General features: G+C 41.6%; 1 protein-coding gene across 1 annotated transcript; it reads right to left on the bottom strand.

Moving 5' to 3' along the window:
* Positions 1-7,774: 7,774 nt before the first annotated feature.
* SMIM30 (small integral membrane protein 30) lies at positions 7,775-11,515 on the bottom strand. The gene is made up of 2 exons (XM_082482570.1): positions 11,378-11,515; positions 7,775-10,472 (listed from the first exon to the last, which is right to left on the bottom strand). The coding sequence occupies exon 2, from the start codon at positions 10,398-10,400 to the stop codon at positions 10,215-10,217; it is 186 nt and encodes a 61-aa protein (XP_082338696.1). The 5' UTR covers positions 10,401-10,472; positions 11,378-11,515; the 3' UTR covers positions 7,775-10,214.
* Between the last annotated feature and the right edge of the window lie 11,867 nt (positions 11,516-23,382).

Genomic DNA, 23,382 nt, shown 5'->3' with positions numbered 1-23,382 from the left:
TTGCTCAGAATGATTTATTTGCCCAAGTGGGTTAGTTACCAAAACATGGATCACATCTTGGGAAAACTTGGTGAAGCTGAAAGAGAAGTAAAAGTTAAAAAAGGGAGGGTAACTTAATGGCCATTCTGGAGTAAGACAGAAGAAATAACTTGTTGCAAGAATGTAAGAAGTTATTTTCTCCTGTCACAGGCAGCCAGAGGCAATTGAGAACATAGATTTAGTGGAACTGCAAGGCTAGATTTAAATGTACTTTTGACCAATTTAGGCAAGCCTAGTTAGATAATGGAGCTAGGATAGCCTTCGGTAGGTACAGTGAGAGGTTGGAGAGAGCTAAAGTTATAGTCTTAATTACAAAACTTTCAGACTTCTGCTTCACTTGGCAGTCTTGGAATACAATTATGAACCTACTTTAACCAAAACTATTTTAAGGTGAGGTAGGTTTTCAACCCTTAAACCCTTTAACTTATACTTAAAAGTCTGCTAAACAGGGGATATGGATATTCAAATATGGCTCCTAATGAACAGATACAGTAAGATGCCTTTCAAACCAGAAAATAATGCTAAATGCTTCTTTTTTGTCTAAAAAAACCCTACATGTTAAATCATGCCTGGAGGTTTCTGAAATTGAAAAATATAAGGAAGAGTAAGAAGATGAACAATTATAAGTACTAAGAATATGCTGAGATCTCAACATTGGGCTTCCAAGTGCTAAAATGAAGAAAGAGATACAAGTCTAGTGGACTTTGACTCGGCATTATGGTTTAAGGCTTAGGTGTGCTGTAATGTGAATAAAACTGCATCATGTAGCAGTTCTAAGAAAGGATTTCTGAAGCGTCTCTACCAGGGGATGGTGAAAGATTTGTTCTGGTGTGTTCAGTGCAAGCATCCTAGAAGGAATTTTTTGAACCAGTGTAGTTTATGGGCTTTTATTATTTCTGTGATAAGTGTAGAGAAACATATGTACTTATAAAACTCTTTACAAATGTCCCAGTTCCATATAAGCTGCACAGAAATAGTTACTGTAAGCTGGTTCAAAAATGAAAGAAACCAGTCTGTCACTCCTGAAGTTTACTTCCTTAGCATTTATTTCTTGAGAAACCAGAGTGCAGCTGTTGCAAACACAGGACAAAAAGAAAGTGGGTCTTCAACACCAGATAACGAGAAACAAAAAGCCCGGTCCTGTAAGAGGACATGGAATTCTTACTGAGCAAATGGCTTGGCTACTACCGCATGAAAGAGAGTGTATTTAAGTATGCCTATCACTGCCTCTTCACCCTGTTTCTATGACATTTGCTTCCCAAGGCCTGTATTTTGCACTGCATCAGGCAATTTTCATTGTCCTGAGTTAAGACAGTTGGCATTATGATATATTAAGGCAGCAGTCTGACAAGTATTACGCACAGCCAATTTTGGATTATTTTGGTAGTGTGCATAAAGCGATCACGTGCTCTACATTTGCTATTGGAAGGTCAGTATTCCTTTGGAAGTGGAAGGGATTTTAGTTCTTAATTCCTATTAAGTCTATTGGGAGTTAAGCAGAGAAACCTCTGGCAAAACTCATGAAAGTTCAGATTTCGAGTGCTTTACATATCTATCTACAGCTATAAATTTCCTTGCTGGCCCTTCTGAAAATGAGAGCACGTAATCCTTTTTACTGGGATTTCATTGTTACTTCTGGATAGGAAAAGAAAATTTAGAAAGTGCTTCTCATTTAATACAGAGAACCTCATGTAGACTAGGTGAAGGCAGTTCTTGAGGAACACTTTGACATAGACACAAAGCAGATTGCTCTTATTAATGAAATGATAAAAACAACAAGGCAGAAAGGTGAGCTGATGTACATGAGATGTGTACAGCGCACATACATTAAAAGCGTCTGATGAGCCACTTTATATTAGTATGGTGCCCTTGAGAGTGGGGCTATCTTATGAATTTCCCTTTGCCTTAGTTGATAATCTTGGGAGGCAGGGGGGGAAGGAGAAACAATGGAATCTAAGTTGAATATAAAAGTTCTGAAGTGTATTTGTGGAATAAGAGTGGGGAGAATAATTTTTTCTAATATTTATTAAGATGTAGGTCAAATAATTTACTGGTAGCAGGCTGAGAGGAAAAAAAAAAGACAGCATCTATTTTAAGAACCAATTTAGATTTTCACATAAATGGAAATCAAGAATAATTCTACTGCATTACACAGAAGTGTAAGGGCTGGTGCAAGGTCAGAATGAAGCCTCTTGTGATTTCTGTTCAAAATGAATTTAAATCAGGATGACTGCACTGATTTCAGCAACTTCAGGCTGGTTTTTAACCAGATGAAAACTTAGCATTCAGTTATCACAGTAAATAATTCAGCTAATATTTTCCTAGGGAAAGGGATAGGGATGGAGCCTAATGTGGCTGCAGTTCCCCATGAGCACCATCTGGTGCAAGGTGCACTACTGGTCAAATGACAGGGACCCCTCCATCCTATCGACATAGCTCCTGCATCCCAACCTGTATTTTGTCTTTGACCTTGTCCTAAACTCCCACTGATGCCAATGGGAACTCCATGCGCAACACAGTCTTTTATTCAGGCTGTCAAATCTTAATATTCTCAAAATGTTGACTTGGTCAGGAGTTGAGATAATTTGCATTTGGGGCTTTGCACTGAAGCACTTGAATTCCATTTGGAGTATAATACGAGCCCCATAAGCCCATCTCTAAAAATCCCACTCTGAAAAGAGGATTACTGTACATATGCTGTATTTGCTCCCTTTTTTCCATAACCTTTTAATGCCTCAGGGATTGAGTTTCACTAGACACAGTGGGAGAATCCTGGTACATCTGGTTTCCCTGTGGTCTTACATGATGACTGAACAGCCTCACAGCTTATGCGGTCAGGTTCCCTATGGGCTCACACTGTGATTAGATTTGTTCACCACAAATATATCCTTGTTTGCCATAAAGATACGAGTGAATTGAGCTGCTGTTTATGCATCCCATTTACAACTAGGATTTCATAGAATCATACAGTAAATTAGGTTGGAAAGGACCTCTGGAGGTCACCTCGTACATTTCCTGGCTCGATCTCTTCCCAAAGATGATTTCTTTTTTCCCCTTTTGTGGATGGACAATTTAGAAATATCCTTTCAGCTGACAGAGTAACCTCTGCTTTCCTGCTTCTCTCAATGTAAGCACACACCCCAGCCCACACAAGTTCTGTATTTTAAAAGATTATATACAGGGTTTTTCAAAATGAAGTGCAACATACAGTACTAAATTTTGAAATGTGAAATCTGCCATGGAAGAAGGTTAAAGATGTATAAGCCACGCAGCTATTCCTGATCACCTGTCTGGCTTTTGTCACAGCTGGAGATGGCTCCAGGGGGCAAGAGGGTAGCAGTGGCCTGGGCATGCGTTTGGCACCTGGGGACACCCAGCTGTCTCTCACTTCCCAGGCAGGATTTAAGGTTATCCAGCATCCCTTGCATCAGGACAGCCTGTTGCCATAACCCTGGCATGGGAGATGGTCGTGGCAAAGTTACATGGCCTTCAAAAGACACAGTTTGGTCACCCCTTTAGGAGAGCTTGATTTAATTTTAGGACAATAAAATTTTTTGAGCTGACTTCACTGAGATTTTCATCAGAGCCATAATTATTACTAAATAACACTGACTTGTTCTTGGAAAAGCACTTTTTGCCTTTTAAAAATGTATAATAGTTTCTGGGATTTATGTTTTCTTTCTGCAAATACAATAGAATGAAAAACATGAGTGTGTGACATTTATTGCTGAATACTGGTTTCTTATCGGCAACTGCTCCAGATATACGATCAACATCTTTAATTTTTATGAAGAGATGAGAAGTGGCTCAGGTAAGATCCATTGCCATATTACTTTTTATGAAACTGACTTTTTTTTTTCTTTTAGTAGATACAGACTATAGTCTATAGACTCTATAGATGATATGCTGTCTCCAAAACATAGAATCATAATATCATAGAGTCATAGAATAGTTTGGGTTGGAATGGACCTTTAAAGGTCATCTAGTCCAACCCCCCTGCAATAAGCAGGGACACATTCAACTAGATCAGGTTGCTCAGAGCCCGGTCCAACCTGACCTTGAATGTTGCCAGGAACCGGGCATCACCACCTCTCTGGGCAACCTGTGCCAGTGTTTCAACACCCTTATTGTAAAAAATGTCTTCCTTCTGTCTAGTCTAAATCTAACCTCTTTTAGTTTAAAGCCATTACCCCTTGTCCTATCACAACATGCCCTGCCATAAAGTTTGTCCCCATTTTTCTTATAAGCCCCCTTTAAGTGTTGAAAGGCTGCAATAAGGTCTTCCTGGAGCCTTCTCTCCTCCAGGCTGAACAACCCCAACTCTCTCAGCCTGTCTTCATAGGAGAGGTGCTCCATCCCACTGATAATTTTTGTGGCCCTCCTCTGGACCTGCTCCAACAGGTCCATGTCTTTCCTGTGCCGAGGGCTCCAGAGCTGGACACAGTACTCCAGGTGGGGTGTCAATCTCGGACAGACTTTTGGAAGTTCACCACAAATGACCTTTCTGAAAAGATCAAACTTTAAAAAGGCATAATTGTTCCTTTTCAGGAAAATGTGCTTTCAAGGAAAAAATGAGTCAACATGGCTTCTGCTTATCCTCCAAATCGTTTGAATAGATTCAAATAAAGTTTAAAACTTCTACCATGTGACTTATAAACAACCATGGTAAGTTAAAGTCTGAGAAATAAGTGCAGGTATTGACCATGTAATTTCTGTAGCCATCTGGGTTCAGAAAAAGGTTGGCAGAAAATGTCCTTGAGCAGTTCTAGAATTAATTAAAGGCATTCTTCTTTCACAGGTAATTCATGAAATGCAAAGTGAACACATTTCGATAAAAGTAACCATTTTCTTCACTTTAATTTTGCCAAGATTAAGACCGGTCATGTTTTAGGACTGCTGCTTTTCTGTGAGAGGGTAGGGAAGTTGGACATGCAGTTGTATTATTTATTATTAGCAGCATCACAATGTGTGCAAAGAGCTGCACAGGCAGAACAACAGAGGAACAAGACAAACCCTTCTCCAGTAAGTTTTATGGAACTGTGTTGCTCTGCAGTATTTTGACTCCATTCAGGAAGAGAAGGTAATTTTGGGGCTTTTATACTTTTATACAAGTGGAGAATAGCAGTATGAAGATATGCGCAAACATTTTAGTGTCTTGAATAAACAGCGGCTGGGAAAGCTGCTGGTACTGTTGGTCCCAGTTAAAATTTCTAAGACAAAGACTAGCGAGGAGGAATACAGCCGATACAGGAAGGCTCAAGCAGAACACACACTTTAACCCAACCTGGCAGCAAGCTCTTCTTTTCTACGGTAGCGTGTCTGGGGACACAATTCTTTCTTCCCTGCCTCTAATGGTTGCAACTCCTAGGTCTGCTGGAGGCCACTCCACTTTCAGGCCTTCACTTACACTGAGAGCTTATATGGGTCCCTTTGCTTAGTGCTCTAAAGGGACATTTTTTTTTCTCATGAAAATCTCTGTGCTGATCTGATCAGATGAATGATCCAGAAACAAAAGGCGAAACTGACTGTCTCATGTGCCTGCACCTCAGTGTGCCAGAGCCTCTCATGTATTTTCAGATTTCATTACGGTCAAACTGAGCTGAGGAGACTAGTACAACATCTGGAAATGTTTTTAATATCAATATAATTTTTTTCCGCTCTTTTATTTTTAGTTCAATATGTATGTGCTTTTGTGGAATTTACCATACTGTAACTTGGTATGTAAATTCCAGCTTGCTTGCTGGAAAGCTTGCTTTCTGAATATTGGACATGTAGTATTTAGGGATTACTGTGTATTCCTGTGAACTGAAAATCTTCCTCATTTCAAAACTGGCTACATTCTTTAACAATTTAACACAGTGGTTTAACAATTTAACAGTGTGGTTTTGCCAGTCAGTATCTAATACATTAAAAACTTGCCTCTTAAAAGATTTGAAGATTGATTTCAGCAGGAATTAAGTGGTTTGGGTCCTGTGCATCTTTAGTGACATCACATCTCGCCTGATATGTTTTTCTGCATTTGGTTCTGAATTAGTGGTCTTATTTTTCTAATCTGGTGAACAACCTGCACTTTCTGTTGACTTCAGATCATTTACTAACAATTTGTTCCAGTGTAAACCGGGAGGACAAGCAGATTCACACCCTCCTTTCCACCACTCCGAACAATCTCCTGTCATTACATCAGTTTAGATTTGCCAAACCTTTCATCAGATGTAAAAGTGAATGGAAAGGTTACTTTTGTAGTATAATAATTAAGAGCATTTACCATGGTAACAGAGCTATTACGGTGCGTCCATTTAGTCATGTTTTATCTTATTATCAACGGTGAACTCAAGTCCCTACTCCCTTCTCACAAAGCATATTTAAACAGCTTTGTGTGAAGAGGAACCAGAGCTTCAGACTGCATCGAGGCAGTACACGGAGTCTCTGGGCCAGTCCAGGGACAGCTCCTGTGGCAGGGGCATGGCAGCTGAGACCCACAAGCACAACATGCTCCAGAAATCTCAGTGAGCATCCTGGAGATACCACCTACATCCTGCGACACCACCACAAGTCACTGACTCTCCTTCCACTTGTCCCACTCATCAAAGGATAAGATAGGGATGCAAACATTAATACCTGTAAGCATGAAAGGGTTCTCAGATGGAAGATGCCAGAGAATTGCCAAGTCTCATGATAGTATTAAAGCAGCATCACCAGCAGCAGCAGGTTTTATATGAGTGGGAGAATGGTTGACAGCAGTGGTTTATCAGTTTTAATGCACCTGGAGAGGGAAACGCACAAGTAAATGGGTGAAGTGTTTGGATTCCGGTCACAGGTACTGCTACACCCAGCAGAATGGTAATGCCTAGCTGGCCTGCAGCACTTGAAGGTACTTTGCTATGAGGAGCAAAGGACTTCTGTCCAGTCACAAAGGAACCATGCGCTGACTGATAAATGTTCGTAGGATGGCTGGTTTTGAGCTACGCCACTATTACAGCAGATGGAAACCATAGCAGTCAAAAGCTACTCGTTCGTGACTTGCAACTTTCTTGCACGAATGAGAGGGTAGGTTGTGTTTATTAAGAGGTGGGCATTGCCAGGCTGGTTTTGCTTTCTGCTCTGAAGACGGCCACTAATATTATCAGTTTTGTGCACCAAGCTGAAGTCCCAAAAGAGCTAGAACCCTATTTTCATAAAATGCTGGGATAAAACAAGCGCTTTTGAAGGCTTAAAAAAAAAAAAAAAAGTATCACTCAAATAACTATAAAGCACTAGACCATATTTTTTCTTCAGAGAAAAAGAAAATGGTCCTTTATATCTTTGGGTCTTCAGTGAGAAAATGGCCATAAATGGCTTTTCTGGTATAAAGGCAACTACATAATAGTATGTTGAAAATTCATAGTCAGAAGAAAAAATAAATGCTTCAAGTTTCCCTTGTACCAGAGAAATGGGCTTCTTCACAACTGCAAGCTGCCAGTTTGAAAGTAAAGGGACCAGCCCCTTTGAAGTGCTCTGAAGTAACCGATATTGAAACAAGATAATTTTTACATATATGAGTAATAGGACCAAGAGAAGTATCCTTACTGTACAAAAGTTCAACTGAAAACACGTCTTACCCCAAATTAGTTTGTAAAGTCACCTCACATAAGCAAAGTATATAAGAACATAATATCTAATATAAGGAATTTCAGCAGTTTCAGTCATTTCTGTCATCCCTATTTAGGTTCATAAGAACTACTTCATCAAACCGATGACAAATCATATGTGAAAGTTTATTAAGACTGAAGAAAAACAGGGGTATCCAATTTTACACTTTAGTCATTGACAAACGCAAGTCTTTTAACAACAAAGCTTTTGTCAGAATCCAGGAAACAACACCATTACACTGTGCAAACACCTTTCAATGAAGCACATACAGCTTCAGGCAAAAACCACACTTCCTCATATCCCTATCGCCTGATGCTAATTACTCTGCTAAAATCTTGCTCTCCTGCAGAGAGAATTGTTGCACAATTCTGTGAAACTACTGCCAGGGATCTTTTCCAAAGTGAAGATAAAGGAGTCTGTGAAAAACTGCTTGTGGCAACATTTATCCTAGTGAAAGAGCAATATTTAATTTCTGCTGAGAAATTGACAAACCACTTGAATTTTGGGAAATACAAAGTCAACTGAGGGGGGTGTGTTTGTTTGTTTAAAAGGGTAATGGTTTGGCCAAACTGGAGAATGGGAGATCCCACTTGATGTGTGCTTCCATTCACCCAGTTGAATAATCACATACAGGACCATGTACTGCTGCTGGGCAGCCTTCACAGGTGACAATGCTGTCTGGAGCTCCTCTTGGGGCTGTACATTTCCTTTGTACATAGCAATTGTGCACCATGTCCCTTTCTGACTTTTGAAAGCCACAAAAAGGGTTCAAGAAGAGCTACCTGGCAAGACTTAGATCTCATCAGAGTAACTTCGTGACCATTATTATTCCTGTAACTTGAGAGCAGAAACCTACATTCCTGTGGCTTGCTCGGTTGAGTCCTACAGTTTCAACCCCACGCAATTTTGGAAGCTTTTGTTTTACCTTCCTCTATCAACCGTGAGAAAGGGACATAAATTGCACAACTGAAATAACCAAGGCTTCTGTCTCCTCAGAGGCTGGAGAGAGAAGTCAAACCAGTCACAAATGACATATAGAATACAAAAATCTTAGAATTTGGAAAACATGATCTGCCCACCTGATTACTTATATATGACCTGCCTGAGACCTCTTCTAGCCATTGCTTTGTGCTGTACTGAACAGAGACACTTACAGAGGAAGGGGAGGAACAGTATCAAAATACATAGCTCTGCATCACATTTAATCTTTTTCTCCAGCTCTGAAAGATAAAAGCCAAGATTTCTAGCAAAAGCAGCAGTGTCCACAGCACAAGATCAGAAGGAAATTTTGTAAACCGTGAAGAGTTCACCATCCTATGCTCCTTATTCTGCTGCTGTTACAGATTGTGCTCCTTGTCTCAAGTGGACAGCTAGGACACCTTAACAAGCCAGAGGGACCTGTGGTAGACATTCTTGGCTGTGCCATTTCACCTTTGGTACTTAAAGAAACAGGACCTAGATATGCTACTGAGTAGAGTCTTTCAACCATATACCATACATTCTGACTGAGCATGAATAGACTAAGACTATTTACATCTCCCATTTTGCATCAGGATTTTTTACTTTGGTTTTGGTCCTAATCTTCTGTGGAACATATATGCATCAATTAGGTAAGAAGCCTAAATGTTTAGCTAGCAACATAAGTTTATCATGAGGAAGACACTTGAGAACAATGCACCTGTTGACTAAACCCAGGATTTTAACAAAACACGTTCTTTCCATACTGCAAAAGAAACATGTGCACAACTGTCTTGTTATAATTCTAATAACCCCCTAATGCAGAAATACTACATGTAATTCCTCATAATAAGACATAAGGTTTGGGGGAAAAAAATACAAACACCACATGAAATAAGCCTTCAACCTGGTGTCCCTAAAGGAAAGCTGAGCACAAAAAAAACTCCAAGAGACATAGAACATATCCTTAATCTCATTTACGTAGCCTTACATGTACTTTTCTGTGAAATACACAAAGAAAAATAGTGGTCTCATTCTTAAGCATATCTACTTGGTAACAAGAACACAGGCTACAGGAGAGGCACATTCTAAAATAAAAATACATAAGAAAAAAATGTTTTCTGTGTTTTCTTAGTTCTCTGAAGCCTCATCCCTGTGACCGCAGGAGTGAGCTGTTAGGTGTTAACTGTCATTACAAAGAATGTGAGCACATGCACACAAGTCAAAGCAGTCTGCTTGCTAGCTATCTAGTTAGGAGTACTTCCAAAGCTCTGTCATCCTGACTGAAAGATTAATAGCTGCTTCCCCCTGATTAACCCTTGAAACTAAAATTGTGGAACTTGTTGATGGTCTCCCTCACGTGTTCCATTTATAAACATTTATCATGAACTACTCTATGGTTTTCCTTCCTCATTCAAAAAGGTCTTACCCTTCTCTAAGGCAATATTTAAGCACAGTAAGAGGGGTTTGCAGAAATATCTACTACATGTTTTTTGAAAGTTATCCATAACCGATGCTCAGTTTTACACCCCAGATCTCAACCCCAAGCTGTGTTTGGAAATTCACTTCATCTGAACATCTTCTTGAAATCATTGCTGTCCATTCCTTTTCCTTGCATACAAGCCAAGGCAGGCACAGAATCCAACGACACTGACAGCGAGGCCTAGTAGGAAGGCAATGGTATCTCCTGCATCCAGGGCTTCAACCACTGGCAGCACCAGCAGCAACGAAACGAGGACCAGGAAAAGTTTTGAGGTGTTTTTGGTAGAAGGCATGCTGCTGCCCAGCTGATCCCCAAGGGGGAGTTAAACAAGGAAAGCGGTGGAAAGCAGGTACTTCAGCGGTATCTACAAGGAAAACAAAAGGAACATGACAGTGTTTCCCTTCCTTCTCCCCTGGAATTGTCTTTCCAAAAGCCAACTGACACGATCAACGTATTACAAATATCTCTGCGGGAGCCAGGAAATTCAGCTTTCATCTTCACAATTACAGAAGTAAATGACTTACTATCATGAGAGAGCCACAACGGGTTTGCTATCTGGTTACACATCTCTGCAGAAACTAATCTGTCGGAGTCTCACCGTGCAGTACAGTCAGAACAGGCTCTCCTGCCCGCAGCCATCAGTGCCTCCTCACTCCATGCTGTGCTACACAGGCCTGTTCCACTCGGTGTTTAGGAGCGGGTCACTGCTGGGCACCACTCACCCCTGGAGTAAGGGGCAGCCTGGGGGATGCCTTTGCCCGGGGAGACTGCTGCACATGGCCGAGGATGGGAATTTAACTTAAAATTAATTCAGTTTGCCCCTCCCCGGGTAAGCGCCCCCGGGCACACCCGTACTGCAGGCACAAAACCTTTCCCCTTCCCTCCAAACTTGGGACGCGTCCCTCTGAGGCGCCCGCCGGAACCCACCCGGTCGGGGCCGCCCCCCAACACTTTTTCCCGCAGGAAAACTCCAGTCGCGGGGTACACACGCCGAAACGCCGCCTTCGGGTACTCCGCGGCGGCCAAGACCGCCCGGGCCACCCGGAACAAGCGGCTCTCCCGCCATTTCCCCCACCGGAGGGCAGCGACGTGGCTCTGGCCCGCACCCTGGCCGGCCCCCGGCCCCCGCCTCCCCCGGGGCCGGGCCGGACCGGGCCGGGCCGGGCCGAAGCGGGGCGGAGCGGCCCCTCACCCCAGCGCCGGTGGGACGACCGCTCTCCGGGGCATCCCCCCACGCAGGCCCTGCCCGCACGGCGCCCCTCAAGTCACCTCCTGCCGCCGGCTCCGGGCTGGGGGGGGGGGGAGGGGGGACGACGTCCCCGCGCCGTGCCGCGCCGCCCGGCGGGACCCTCAGCTCCTGGGGGCGCCGGCCCGCGCCGCCTCGCCGCGCTCGCGTAGCCCGGCAGCGGCCATGACAGGAAGGGGCGGTGGCGCGGCCGGGGGCGGGCGTGACCCGGCCGGGCCACCTCCCCCTCCCGGCACGCAGTGCCGCCGAGCGGCTTTCGGCCCTCCGCCGCCACCGGCAGCTGTGTGGTTCCCCTGGGTGTCGCCGGGGCGCGGGCGCGGGCGCTGGCAGCGGTCCGGGCGCCACCAGGCCCCTGCGGAAGCCGCCGGTGGCGGTGGGGCGGGATGACTAGCGGGGAGCCCCGGCACCCCCGAGGGGCCCCCGGGCCCCGGCCTGGGGTCGCCGGGCCCCTGGCAAGAGCGGCCTCCAGTCAGAACCTTGGTGGTGGCTGTACGGCAGTGTGGTGAACTGGGGCCTAGTGAGCACCTCAGCAGAGAGCCTGGGCCACTGCGGCTTTATTGAAGTAAAATTATAAAAATGTGCCTACTTGGGGCAGTCGTCTGTGCTTTTCCCGAAGAACAAAAAAAGAGCACAAGTTACCTTTGATTTTGACTACAGGCGGTGCCTGCTTCAAAAAAGATTTAGGTTCTCATGCAACGGTGATAACAAGTACTAATCAGTGCCATGGTATCAATTCCTTCTCTGAGGAAAGCAGTTAAAGCAGTTTTATAGGGTGGGAAGCAGCAGGGTGCATCATGAAACAAAAATCGAAGACATAGAGAAGAGTTATCAGGCAATTACCAGAGATCACCCCCAAAACCTAAGTCAAGCTTGTCCCAATTTTTATCTTATTTCTTTGGACAAAGTTCCTTTAGAAATACTATGTTACGCTGTTCCGTTACACAGAGCAGGGTTAAAATGTCTCTTTTGTAAGTGCCTCAGGGGAACCCCAGCTAGTTCCTAGTCAAAGGTCGGGTTTTATTTTTCAGCAGAAAAAGTGAGCGCTTAAGTTTGGATAAAAGACCTGTAAGCAATCATTACAGATACGAAGTATGTGTCTTTGGGATGCTCGCAGAAATAAGCAGAAGAAACTGTGTTAATCTAATGGCAAAATTAACCTAGAATTTGTAATCCATGAATTTGAGCGTTAATTTGTGATAACCCATGTTCTCACAATGTTTCCCTAGATTTGGGCAAGAAAACAGCTTTTGTAAACAATTTTCTTTACAGAAACAATTTCCACTTAAAGAGCAGTGGAAGTCCAGATGGATTGTTCAATATACATATAGCTTTGCCTCTGCCTTGTATAATTTCACTGTAATTGCCCTTGAGCAACCATTCTTTATGCTTACAGGATCTTTGTAAGTCTGAGGTAGGATGTTACCATTGTGTTGATCATCATTCTTTTATTAATGCCCTTCTCTTCCCTGTCTGTCTGTATCCAGCAGCTGTCAATTGTTTCAGACTATACAGTTCCAGGGATAGGAACAGTATTTTTGCCCCCACTTTATACCAAGTAGCATGAAAGCTTCTTCTTTATAAGCAGCAGTGCCCAGACTGTGATAATGCAAATGCTAATAAATATCAGTATAACTGATAAACATCCCTTTTATTCATGAAACACTGTTATGGTTTGAAAAACCCAAACAATTTATTGTCGCTTAGACAATCACTCTATCACCCGATGACCTGTCCCCACCTGGGAAAGGGAATCAGGAAAAAACAAGGAAACCTGGGAATTGAAGTATAAACAGATTTAATAGATTAAGATTAGATAATTAACATTAATAGCACTAAAGAACCAATATTGATCCTGGTACCGATACAGAATATACAAAGATTATACTCAGCCAATTCTATCCGTAGGAAGCTGTGCACTCCCAGCAGTGGACAGCAAATGTGGGACACTGTGAGCACTATGGCTTCAGGAGGAAGGGAAGGCATTGGGGTACGGCACAGAGGCATAAAGTTCTCAGGATGGCAGCCATCAAGGGAGAGAGAGAACTTTGCAGCTAATTTATAGTGAATGTGACGTTGATGGTATGAAATAATCCTCTTGGCCAGCTTGGGTCAAGTGCCTGGGTCTCACTCCTCCTCATCCTTGCATCTGGCAAGCTCGAAAACACTGAGACCTTGAAACCCACACGCCATAGCTGGCTGCAAAGTAAACATTTTCACAAATTCAGACACTAGAGTCTTCTAAAAGTGCAGTCTTCCCAAGTATTAGAAGAGAAATTAGTCCTGTGTCACTCAAACCAGGACCTATTTCACAGTTTTTCTGATCTGAAATATGGAATGCTGCATGTTCAGTTCTGAAGGCACTTTCTCCAGGAGCTGGTGCCAGATAAACTCGCTGGAGAAAAATCCTGAAACTTCTGTGAAAAGTGTGATGGCATGGAGGAGAGTAATACTGCAATGCTGGGCCCGTTCCTTGATGAATTACAGATAAATCTTAATCCCTGCAGAACCTGAGAAGTGGCAATCTGAAGTGCAGGAGGTAGATGTCACCTTAACCACCACTGTCACCTCAGAGAGTGAGCCTTGGAGTTGTGTCCCCCTTAGTTCCCCGCTTGGCCTATTTACTGCATCCTGCACTCTCGACAGGTAAATGTTACACTGTTCTGCAATGTCAAAAAATGTTTAAATCATTCCTGTAAATTTCAGTGGTGTATTTGCTATCTCCAGCACTTACCAACTAAAATTTTCAAGAGTTGTCATTTAGTCTCACGGAACAGATGCAAGGGGGTTGAACAACGACTTTCAAGTCTATCTTATATAGATAGAAATGTCAGTACCAAAGAACTATGGCATCTTTGGACTTGCATATTTTGAAGGTGAGGCATGTCAAATCCAAGGGGAAGACTGGGTTTAACATACTTATCTTACTATCTCTCCCCTCTTCTCAACAACTGTACAAATGTACGGGTAGTTGAAATGACATGGAGAACTACAGTAGGGATGTGGAAAATACTGATTGTAAGATGTAATCTATTAGTAATAACATGGAAGTGCCATTGGGAGCTAGAAAGCAGTGCCATTTGGGGTATTTCTTTGGCTTATTAGCTCTTTCAATGCCATCGCATTTCTTAGCTTTGGCTTCAGAAACAGAGCTGCTTTGAAAAAAAGCCAACAAAATGTAAACAGTGAAGGAGGCTCTAGCAGTTTTTGTGCTGTCTGAATAGCAGAGAAATGTGTATTCAGCTTCAAGCTCTGCCATCAACTTCCTGCATCACCTCAGGCAAATCTTTCTTTTGACCTATCACCACTTTGATTGCTTAGCTCAAGCTATTATGTAACTAATATTCAGAGGAAAGATGGAGAATTCCCAGAGCTGACAAGCTAAAGCTTTGCAAATTTTGAGCACAAAGCTAAGGAGGTATACGTAAGACCAGGAATTGAACAGAAAGTGCACTTTTTGGAGAGGAAAAAGTTAGGAGATAATCAGCAGAGCAAGGCTACACCCTGAAGGGGTATTCGGGTTTTTTTTTTCCCTCCTACTTGGTTCATCTTTTTTTGAGAGCCATTTGTTTATTGCATGAGCACACTGATCTGAGAGGCTTTCTGATCAATTTTTAGACTTCAGTTGTACTGCTGTAATGAGAAATGCTAACTCTGATTACCGATAAGACATTGACTACGGGGCAGTGATTATCACTTCTACATCAACATGTTCACCCTTGAGCTGCTTTTCCCTGGTGATACTTAATCTGACATTTTAGCTGTCTATCACTATGTCCTCATCTCTTTACTTCACTCACAGATATGCATCCAGTTTTTCTCCTACAAAACCCATGACTTGCTTTATTTGTACTTCTCTAGGTGTTTTTATTTGAGCTTCCCATCAGAAAGTATTCTACCACAACCACCTCGTTTACCTCTGCAGAAGAAAAAAACAGTTAAAATATAGCATGATTACTTCTATCATTAACCTTTTCCACATTTTCTTCTCAGTCTGCTGTCACAGAAATGTTGACTTCATCCTTTCTCTTCCTTCCTCTCTCATTATCTCCTCCCTTACCATCTCGTGTGTCTACTTCATCCTGCCTTTTTTTCCCCAATCTATTTCTCAAGGTCCTTAAGTTTCCTCTCAAATAAATGTAGGCCTTCTCTGTCAAGAAAACACCAGTTGGATTTCCTTCCTGTACTGTCATTCCTGACATCTCTAACCTCTCCTTTTGCTGTCCAAAACTGCTCTAATTATGTCCTACACCTCCTTCAGTATGGCTCATTCCTTTCTCCATCAGCTGGGGCTGCTCACGTTGGTATCTCTAGTTAGCAATTCAAACATGAAGGCCTGTGTTTCATCATTGTCTCTTCACTGATGGACTGCTTTTGAAACTCTCATTCCTCTTCCCAAATCCAGTAAAAACTTAAAAAAAACACCCTTCCTTTAAAAAAACTTTCCCAATTCTTCACTTCTGCTTCTTGAATCTTTAGTGCTGAATCCTTCTTTTCTGCTGTTGAGAGTGTGCTAGGTTTCCATCTGTGTTTTTTCCTCTTGTCTCTCTCTCTATTGATCCTGGCTGCCCTTATCAACAAATGCAGCTTTGGATGCCATATTTCAACTCATATTTTCTTTGCCTTCCTTCTCTTTATTCCCTTGACGGTGTTGAACTCTTACCACATGTAGCACAGCATCTCCTAGGCCTAACCGTTCTCTTCTGACTGTATGACCTAAAGTCATGTCCTGACAATTATTCTCATCTCTTGCTGAAACCTCTGCAGCTTTGTTTATTCAAAATGCTACTGCGAAGGGGCCTGTCTCTGGTTTGTTTTTTTACTGTGTTCCCTCACTTCTTAATCCTCCGGTGTTACATTTCTTCTTTTGCTGAACCAAAGACAATTTTCTTCTCAGTCCTAGAAGGTCTTTGCAGTATAATCTTCCTTCATACTGGCTTATCCTATTGCCATGTCAGGAGGTTAACTTCTACCTTTCTTTTTTCACCCCTGGCAGACTTCTTTTGATCCCTCTGAGAAGCAAAAGTTACTTCTTTCTGAGAGCACGGAAAGGCTTAGAGAAAGAATTGCGGCACTTTTTGATGGAAAATTCTTTCCTTTGGTACCACATGCTTCCTGCTGTCCTTTATGCAGACATGAAAATAAAGGATTAAATAGACCAGGGATTCCTTTTCCCTCAGTCCTTTGCTCCTATAGCCTGGCGGGGGATCTCCTCTGCCTGCTGGAATCTCTTTGAGTTCTCTTGCCAGCACTTCAGAGATGTCTCTGCGCAGCACTGGCTGGAGCAGAGAGGCATGGAGGCAGCTGCCAGCCCTGCAGAAAAAAGCTCTAGAGTTGGTGCTGGCAGGAGGCGGGAGCAGCAAAACCGCGGGAGTGAGTGCAGAGGATGCCAGCCAGAGTTAAACACCCATTGATTGACTTCCCCGCTGAACTCTGCAGGGGAATGTGAGAGCTACCCATCACTAATGGCAAATCCGGGGATTCCCTGCGATTATTGCGAGCGCTGTCTTGCTTTTTCTGGATTATGAGGAGCAGGCTCCTGGGGATTCTGTAGAAGCTAAATAAAGTAGAGGTAGATATCAATGGGAATGATGCATCCAAACTCCCTCTAGCTTTGAGGAAGTAAAGTCTGAATCCAGTCTTCTTGATTTCAGTCTTTGCACTAATGTAAACTATTGAGATGTTCTCACATCATTATTCATCAGTGTTTCCACAGGTGGGTTGAATATTGTGTATTGTTTGGGTGGTTCTTTTTGAGAAAAATAAATTATTGTACAGTGTTAGCAAGGAAAATGTATACAGCACAAGTAGTTCAGCTTCAGAGGGTCTGGCGATGCCACCTTCATCAGTATTGAACGGTAAGGAAAAGAAGATACTATTCAACACAAGAATGACAGAATGAGATTTAAAGGGGGAGTAGCAGCTGTCATCCACACATTGTTTTGTATAGTACATCTTTTTTTCCAAGCTATGTTGTTAGATGTTTTCTTGACTTCTGTGCATATGGTTGTAATAAGTAGGAGAAGTTTCATGAAAATAATAATCAATTTAAACATAATAAACTTGTATAATCATATGTTTCAAATCTACATCTAATCCATATTTGGATACCTGTTTATCTATAGGAACATGACAATAGCCTTTTTTATTTTTTTCCAGCTTTAGGCATTATTAGAAATAAAGCTTGCCTACTTATGGAGGGAGTTCTAGCCATCTAAATCTGAGTGTGTCAGTCATAAATGAGAAAACTGGTATTATAAAAATTGTCCCTTGCATTTGCATGCCTAAAAAATACTCTCTTCAAGATTGGTACCCAAAGAGGAAGGTTGCTGAGATTAAAAGATAATTTGGGAAAATAGGTTAGTGTCAGGCTCAAGGTGGTGTATCTTTGGTAGAAGAAGGGGCAGAATTCAGAAGAAGGAGCTGTGCTACATGCCAAAACTCACTGCCTAGGGGAGGAGAATCACAGAATTGCTGAGGCTGGAAGGCAGCTCTGGAGATCACCTCATCCAACCACCTGCTGAAAGCAGGGCAGCTACAGCAGGTTGCTCTGGGCTGTGTCCAGTCAGGTTTTGAGTAGCTCCAAGGATGGAGGCTCCACATCCACTCTGGGGAACCTGTGTCAGTGTTTGATCACCATCACAGAAGAATGATTTTTCATCTGTTTAAATGGAGTTTTCTTTATTTCCATTTGAACTCATTGCCTCTTGCCCTGTCACCGGATGTCACTGAAAAGAGCCTGCCTCTGTCTTCTTTACCCCCCCATCAGATATGTGTATGTATTGCTAACAATGTGGCTGAGCCTTCTTTTCTCCAAACTACTCCCATCCCAGTTCTCTCAATCTCTTCTCACATCCCAGATGCTCCAGACCCTTGATCACTTTCGTGGCCCTTTGCTGGACTTGTTCCAGTGTATACATGTCACTCTTGAAGCGGGGAGCAAAGGACTGGACCAAATACTCCAGATATGTCTCAGCAGTGCTGAGTACAGGGGAGGGATCACCTCCCTCGGTCTGCTGGCATTGCTTTTCCTCATGCAGCCAAGGATGCTGCTAGCAAATGGTATGGCTCTACAGTGCTGCTACGTTCTCCAAATTTTACACTGAACTGAGGAGCAGAGGAGTTTTGGAGTAATTTACACACCCCTTGACAGCTGTTCAAGTTATCCTACCTTCATTAAATGCTCTGTGGTTCTGGGACACTAATTAGAACATGATTTCATGTAGTCCTTGTAATGGGGCCTTTAAAAGGCAGCTCAGTAATTCTGTTCATCAGCTCAGCAGTTGCTCTAGAGGAACTTTTTGGACTCACTCAGATCTTTCAGAACCTTTTCATCAGGGTCCAGTGTCAAAGGGACCAGACTGCTCATCTGTTAATCATGAAGAGCGAACAGTCCTGTCATAAGATAAGCACGAGTTTGAGATGACTGTGGATTTTTATGGAAGTATGTCCAAGGCAAGAAGCAATTAAATTTATACAAATTTAAAATGAACAAAGCCTGGAGAAGGAAAACAGGAAAAAAGCACAAATATCTCAGCCACATTGAGTGAAACTCGGGGTGCGAGTTGCTGAAGACAGAGAAGAGAATAAAACTAAACTCTTGAAAAGAAAGTGTCATAGTTGCAGCTGACTGTATTGAGAACTGATTAAAATGTTTCAATTAATCTTGGACATCTTTATTTAGTGTTTCTGAGCTTGAATTCCCTACCTACAATATTGTGTCCTTGACATGTATTGGAATTTTCCCATTGCCTTCAGTGTGGCCATGATTCCACCTGTATCTGAAAAATAGGGGCAATCATTATTCCCAATATCGCCGAAATTTCATAAATTTTATGAGGCATATATAGCACTCCAACAGTAGTGGTAAGCCCACAGGAAATCCTATAAATAATTACACTGCAAGTCACTTATCCCAAAAGCTACATGCATTTGTTTGGTAAATGCTGAAGTTTTGCTGTTGCAAGCTAACAAATTGTATTTTATTTGTGGAATGTATTTCCTGTATCTTATCTTATCTTGATCATAGAAGGCTCTAAAAATACTTTGTGGAATACAAAGTAAATCTGGATTATTTCAGTGCCAGTCTAAAGGGAAGGGACATCATTCATGAGGGGTACATTTAATGAGCCAACTGTCCGCTTTCAATAGCCTGCAATTCATTCCAGCATTTGGTTATTTGGCTCCCTTTTCATTAGCAAAACAGTTTGAGTTTCACTGTTGAACTAAATACACAGCTGTCATTACAAAAGACACCGTGATTCAGAAAAATATAACTGCTTAATGCCTTTGTGTTTCCCAAATTACACAAACTTTTAAAGGAAAATGCATTTAGCTTCTATTACCAGTCTGAAAATTCATGCAGCAAGAAATATCACTCGTGATGTGTAAACTGAGAAATATAGTTGTAAATAAGTGTAATTAAAACTGATGTATCTCACCTTAATGGCTCCAGTGACCATGGTGACAAAAATCTAAGATACATAAAATATGGAAGCTATATATATTTCCTGTGTATGTTTAGTAATAATATGCATATAAAGAATAATAATAAAAGTCAGATTAGTATTAGAGCACTCAATCCAAACTCACCTACAAAAGTTATTGAAATTTTTTTATCATAGATTTAGTGGATTTTGGGTGATGTTTGAATATTAGTTTTTATGCATGGATTTCATGGCATGTTATGAAGGACGGCAGGGATGGTCATCCCCGTTTTAGAGCTGGAATTATTAAGGCATGGAAAGATTAAATGAATTCCTGAAATTCTTGCGGAAGATCAACAGCAAAGTCAGGAAAGGATCCTGTGCCACCTTATTCTTGCCACTTCTGTTCCCACTGTAGCTGGTGGTAATTTCCACAGATTTCTGTGGAAACAGGAAAGGAAATTCCTTTTGTGAAAATGCTCTGTCTCTGTCAAGATGTATGGAATTTCTTGCCAAAATGGCAAGAAAAAGCCCACGAATGTCTTAGGAGATGTCTTTTGCGATGACAAAGTTCAACCTTTTCCGTGCTGACTGGCCTTATGTTCCAGCAGAGATACAAAGATGACTGTTATAGAAGCTGTAAAGAGACATACAACATAGATACATACTTATGTCACTATTTTCAAAATTTATTGGCAGCATCTTAAATCACAAAACATTTTATTTTACCAATGCTGAATTTCAAATGGGATAGAGGCTGCTTCACTTAGAGGGCTATTTGCTGTTTTGCGTAATCACAGTCCTTTCTCCAGAGTCGGAGTAGGGTAAATTACACGTTTTAGGCATTAGGGAAGTGTTACTGCTCTTCAGAAGTGTCTATAAATATGTGCTACAATCGTTTCATCTATGGCTGTGAACTCATCAGTATCAGAACAGAGCAAGGCTCAAACTTTGTCACTTCTTAAATAAAATACCCAATACCCATGACAATATAAATATATAAAACACACAAGACTCAAACGTGTTTTTATATATATGTAAACATAAGTATGTATGTATATACATATGCATAAACAGACATACACTCTTGAAGTATTTCAGATGTTTCACTTCGCCCTTAGTCTGAGTGGTGTGATAGTGCGCATTTTGACTGACATCCCATGAAGTGCTTAATCATGTGCTACCCTGTAGGCACATACATGGTACCCAGACAGTCAATGAAATGAGTCAGCTGTTTTAATTTACCCATGTGCTTGATTGCTTCACGGTGTCAGGAGCAGCACATTCAGGGCCCCGCCAGATAAAGCCCTAAACATGTATCCCAGCAAACAGAAGGCAATAAACTGCTGTAACTGGCATCCCACTTTTTGGTAAGACTTTTCTCAGTATTAAGGTTGGATTTTCAGTGTGTAGAAGGCAGGTTTTATGCCTCAGTGTTATGTCATCACATACGTCCGTGCATAAAATGGCAACAACTGTTCAAACAAACAACTGTTCAAACAAACTTTTTAAATACATGCAAACTTGTAGAAAAGGCAACTACATTAAAGACCATTTGAGAATGGATTCTAATATGTAATGTTTCTGAGGAGGTGGAGAATAAACACCTAAAAAAGGTGTGACAGGAGATTGCTAAGTTTGAAACCATTTTTGTCTGAGCATCTGCATTCTAATGCTTTTAACTAAATTATAAACACATTGTCTATCTGTTACCATTGCAGAGTATCTTGAAAATATTTAATAGGTGGTGCTGGTTGCTTATATTCGTAGTCTCTGGGGACTCCTTTTGCCAGTATCTGTCATCTTCTGGAAGTGTCAAGCACTAAGGAATTCAAAATTTATTCTGACTCTTCTATGACTTGCAGTCCAAATAGAGATGATAAGTCACACTTTCTCTTCACCAGCCTGTAATAATGTACCCTCTTATTTATCCATGATTGCAGGCAATTAGAAAGCATATATCCATTAGGCTGTGTATTTTGGAACACAATAGCTGTGTGCAGATTGGTTTAGACATCACTTTCCTTACAAACATTGTCCTTCCGTTTCATGTCTTTCTATTATTTTCAGTGCATCAGAGAAGATTTATGCAGGTCATGGGGAGGCCATAAAAGAGAAGGTTATATGGGTCAAAGTGGGAGATGACAGGAGCATGAACTGGTATTTTAACGGTAGGTATAGAGTGAAAAGGTTGGATTTTGATTTAAAGAGAAAGTTATGTCAAGGTCTATCGACATTTAGGTGCCCGGCAGAAAGCATGGGTAGAAGATTACACTGCAAGCTGCAGATAGTGGTTGTATTCTTCCTACTACAGAAAAGAAAACACAAGATTGGTTTCGATGAGTTTTAAGATGTGAAACCACATGGAGGCTGTCTAAATTTATTGCTGTAAAGCAATAATTTCTGATCAGTTCCGATCAGTTCTGAACTTTGATTGCCACTGGACCAGTTGCCTTGCGCTATGATGCTGAGGCTGTCTTGGGAAGTCCAGCCGAACTGGGATTATATTGGATAATATGAAAGAAGGCTAAGAGTTAACATTTTCTTCCAACTCAAGCTGATGGCAATCGTTTAACTTTAGCAGGGTAATTGTCAGCTGAGTATGGCTGAAAGAGGAATGCTGGTCCAGGCGGGACTTAAATTAGTACCCAGATGAAAGGCTGCATAACCCCTTAGCAGCCACTGAGAAATCCTCGTTCCTAGTTTCACTGCTTTAACAGTTTTCTATAGTGAAAGGTCAGCAACTCTTACTGAAAGTTCTTCATGCTGTAGTCCTTAGCTTTGCACAGGATCACTTTTTTCTTTGTGCTTGAACTAAAAATCTCAACAGCAAGGCATTGTGACAGTAATATATTTGTAGAACATTACGGTGTGCAAAAACTGCTCTTAGGAAGATGAGGAAAGTTACTTGGACTATTTAATAACCCGATGGTGTTTGGCTTTATTCATAATGTCTCTGTGGAGCGCCAATTGTCCTGCTGTCTACATGAAGGGCAAATGATAAGACCTTGACAATTGGAGGTAGGAAAAGTGTTACTACCTGTTGGCATTACAAACCCTAGCGAATGACTGCTAGAGTGATCAATGCTTTGGGCTGCATCTGGACTTAATGTGTTGAAGAAGTTCAATACAAAGTCTTTTCTCCCACTTACCTCATTCTAGAACCGTAACTTATTCCTGGAAGTGGAATGTATTTATTATTATTTTTTTTCTAACAGTTTTCTAAGTATCTGCTTTAAGTTTGGGATAATTCTGAAAGTAGAATAAACCTTATTGACTTGTTTGGTTCACTTCCTCCAGTTGACATTTCCAAGCTGATAAGATGCAGCAATCATACTTCCCTGAAGATCTCGGTATCTGAAGATCTGAGGCTTTAGGTGCAATTGACCTTATGATAAGATGAGTGAAGATAGAATTAATGTTCTTTAATCCTCCCTGTGATCATCTAAGGAAATTTGGTATAGCACCTTTTTTTTTTTTAATGTTTACTTTTTCTATGAATTACTGAACTGCTCTGAGTATTGTTTTTAGTGTTTCAGTTGTGACATCTGATTATGAATAACTGAATCTGAACTAAAATATTGATGGCTTTATCAATAACAATA

The sequence above is a fragment of the Vanellus vanellus genome (assembly GCF_965231255.1).
Source record: "Vanellus vanellus genome assembly, chromosome: 1".
NCBI lineage: Eukaryota > Metazoa > Chordata > Aves > Charadriiformes > Charadriidae > Vanellus > Vanellus vanellus.
Note: the sequence above shows the minus strand (reverse complement) of the source record. Positions and strands in the feature narration are given on the sequence as shown.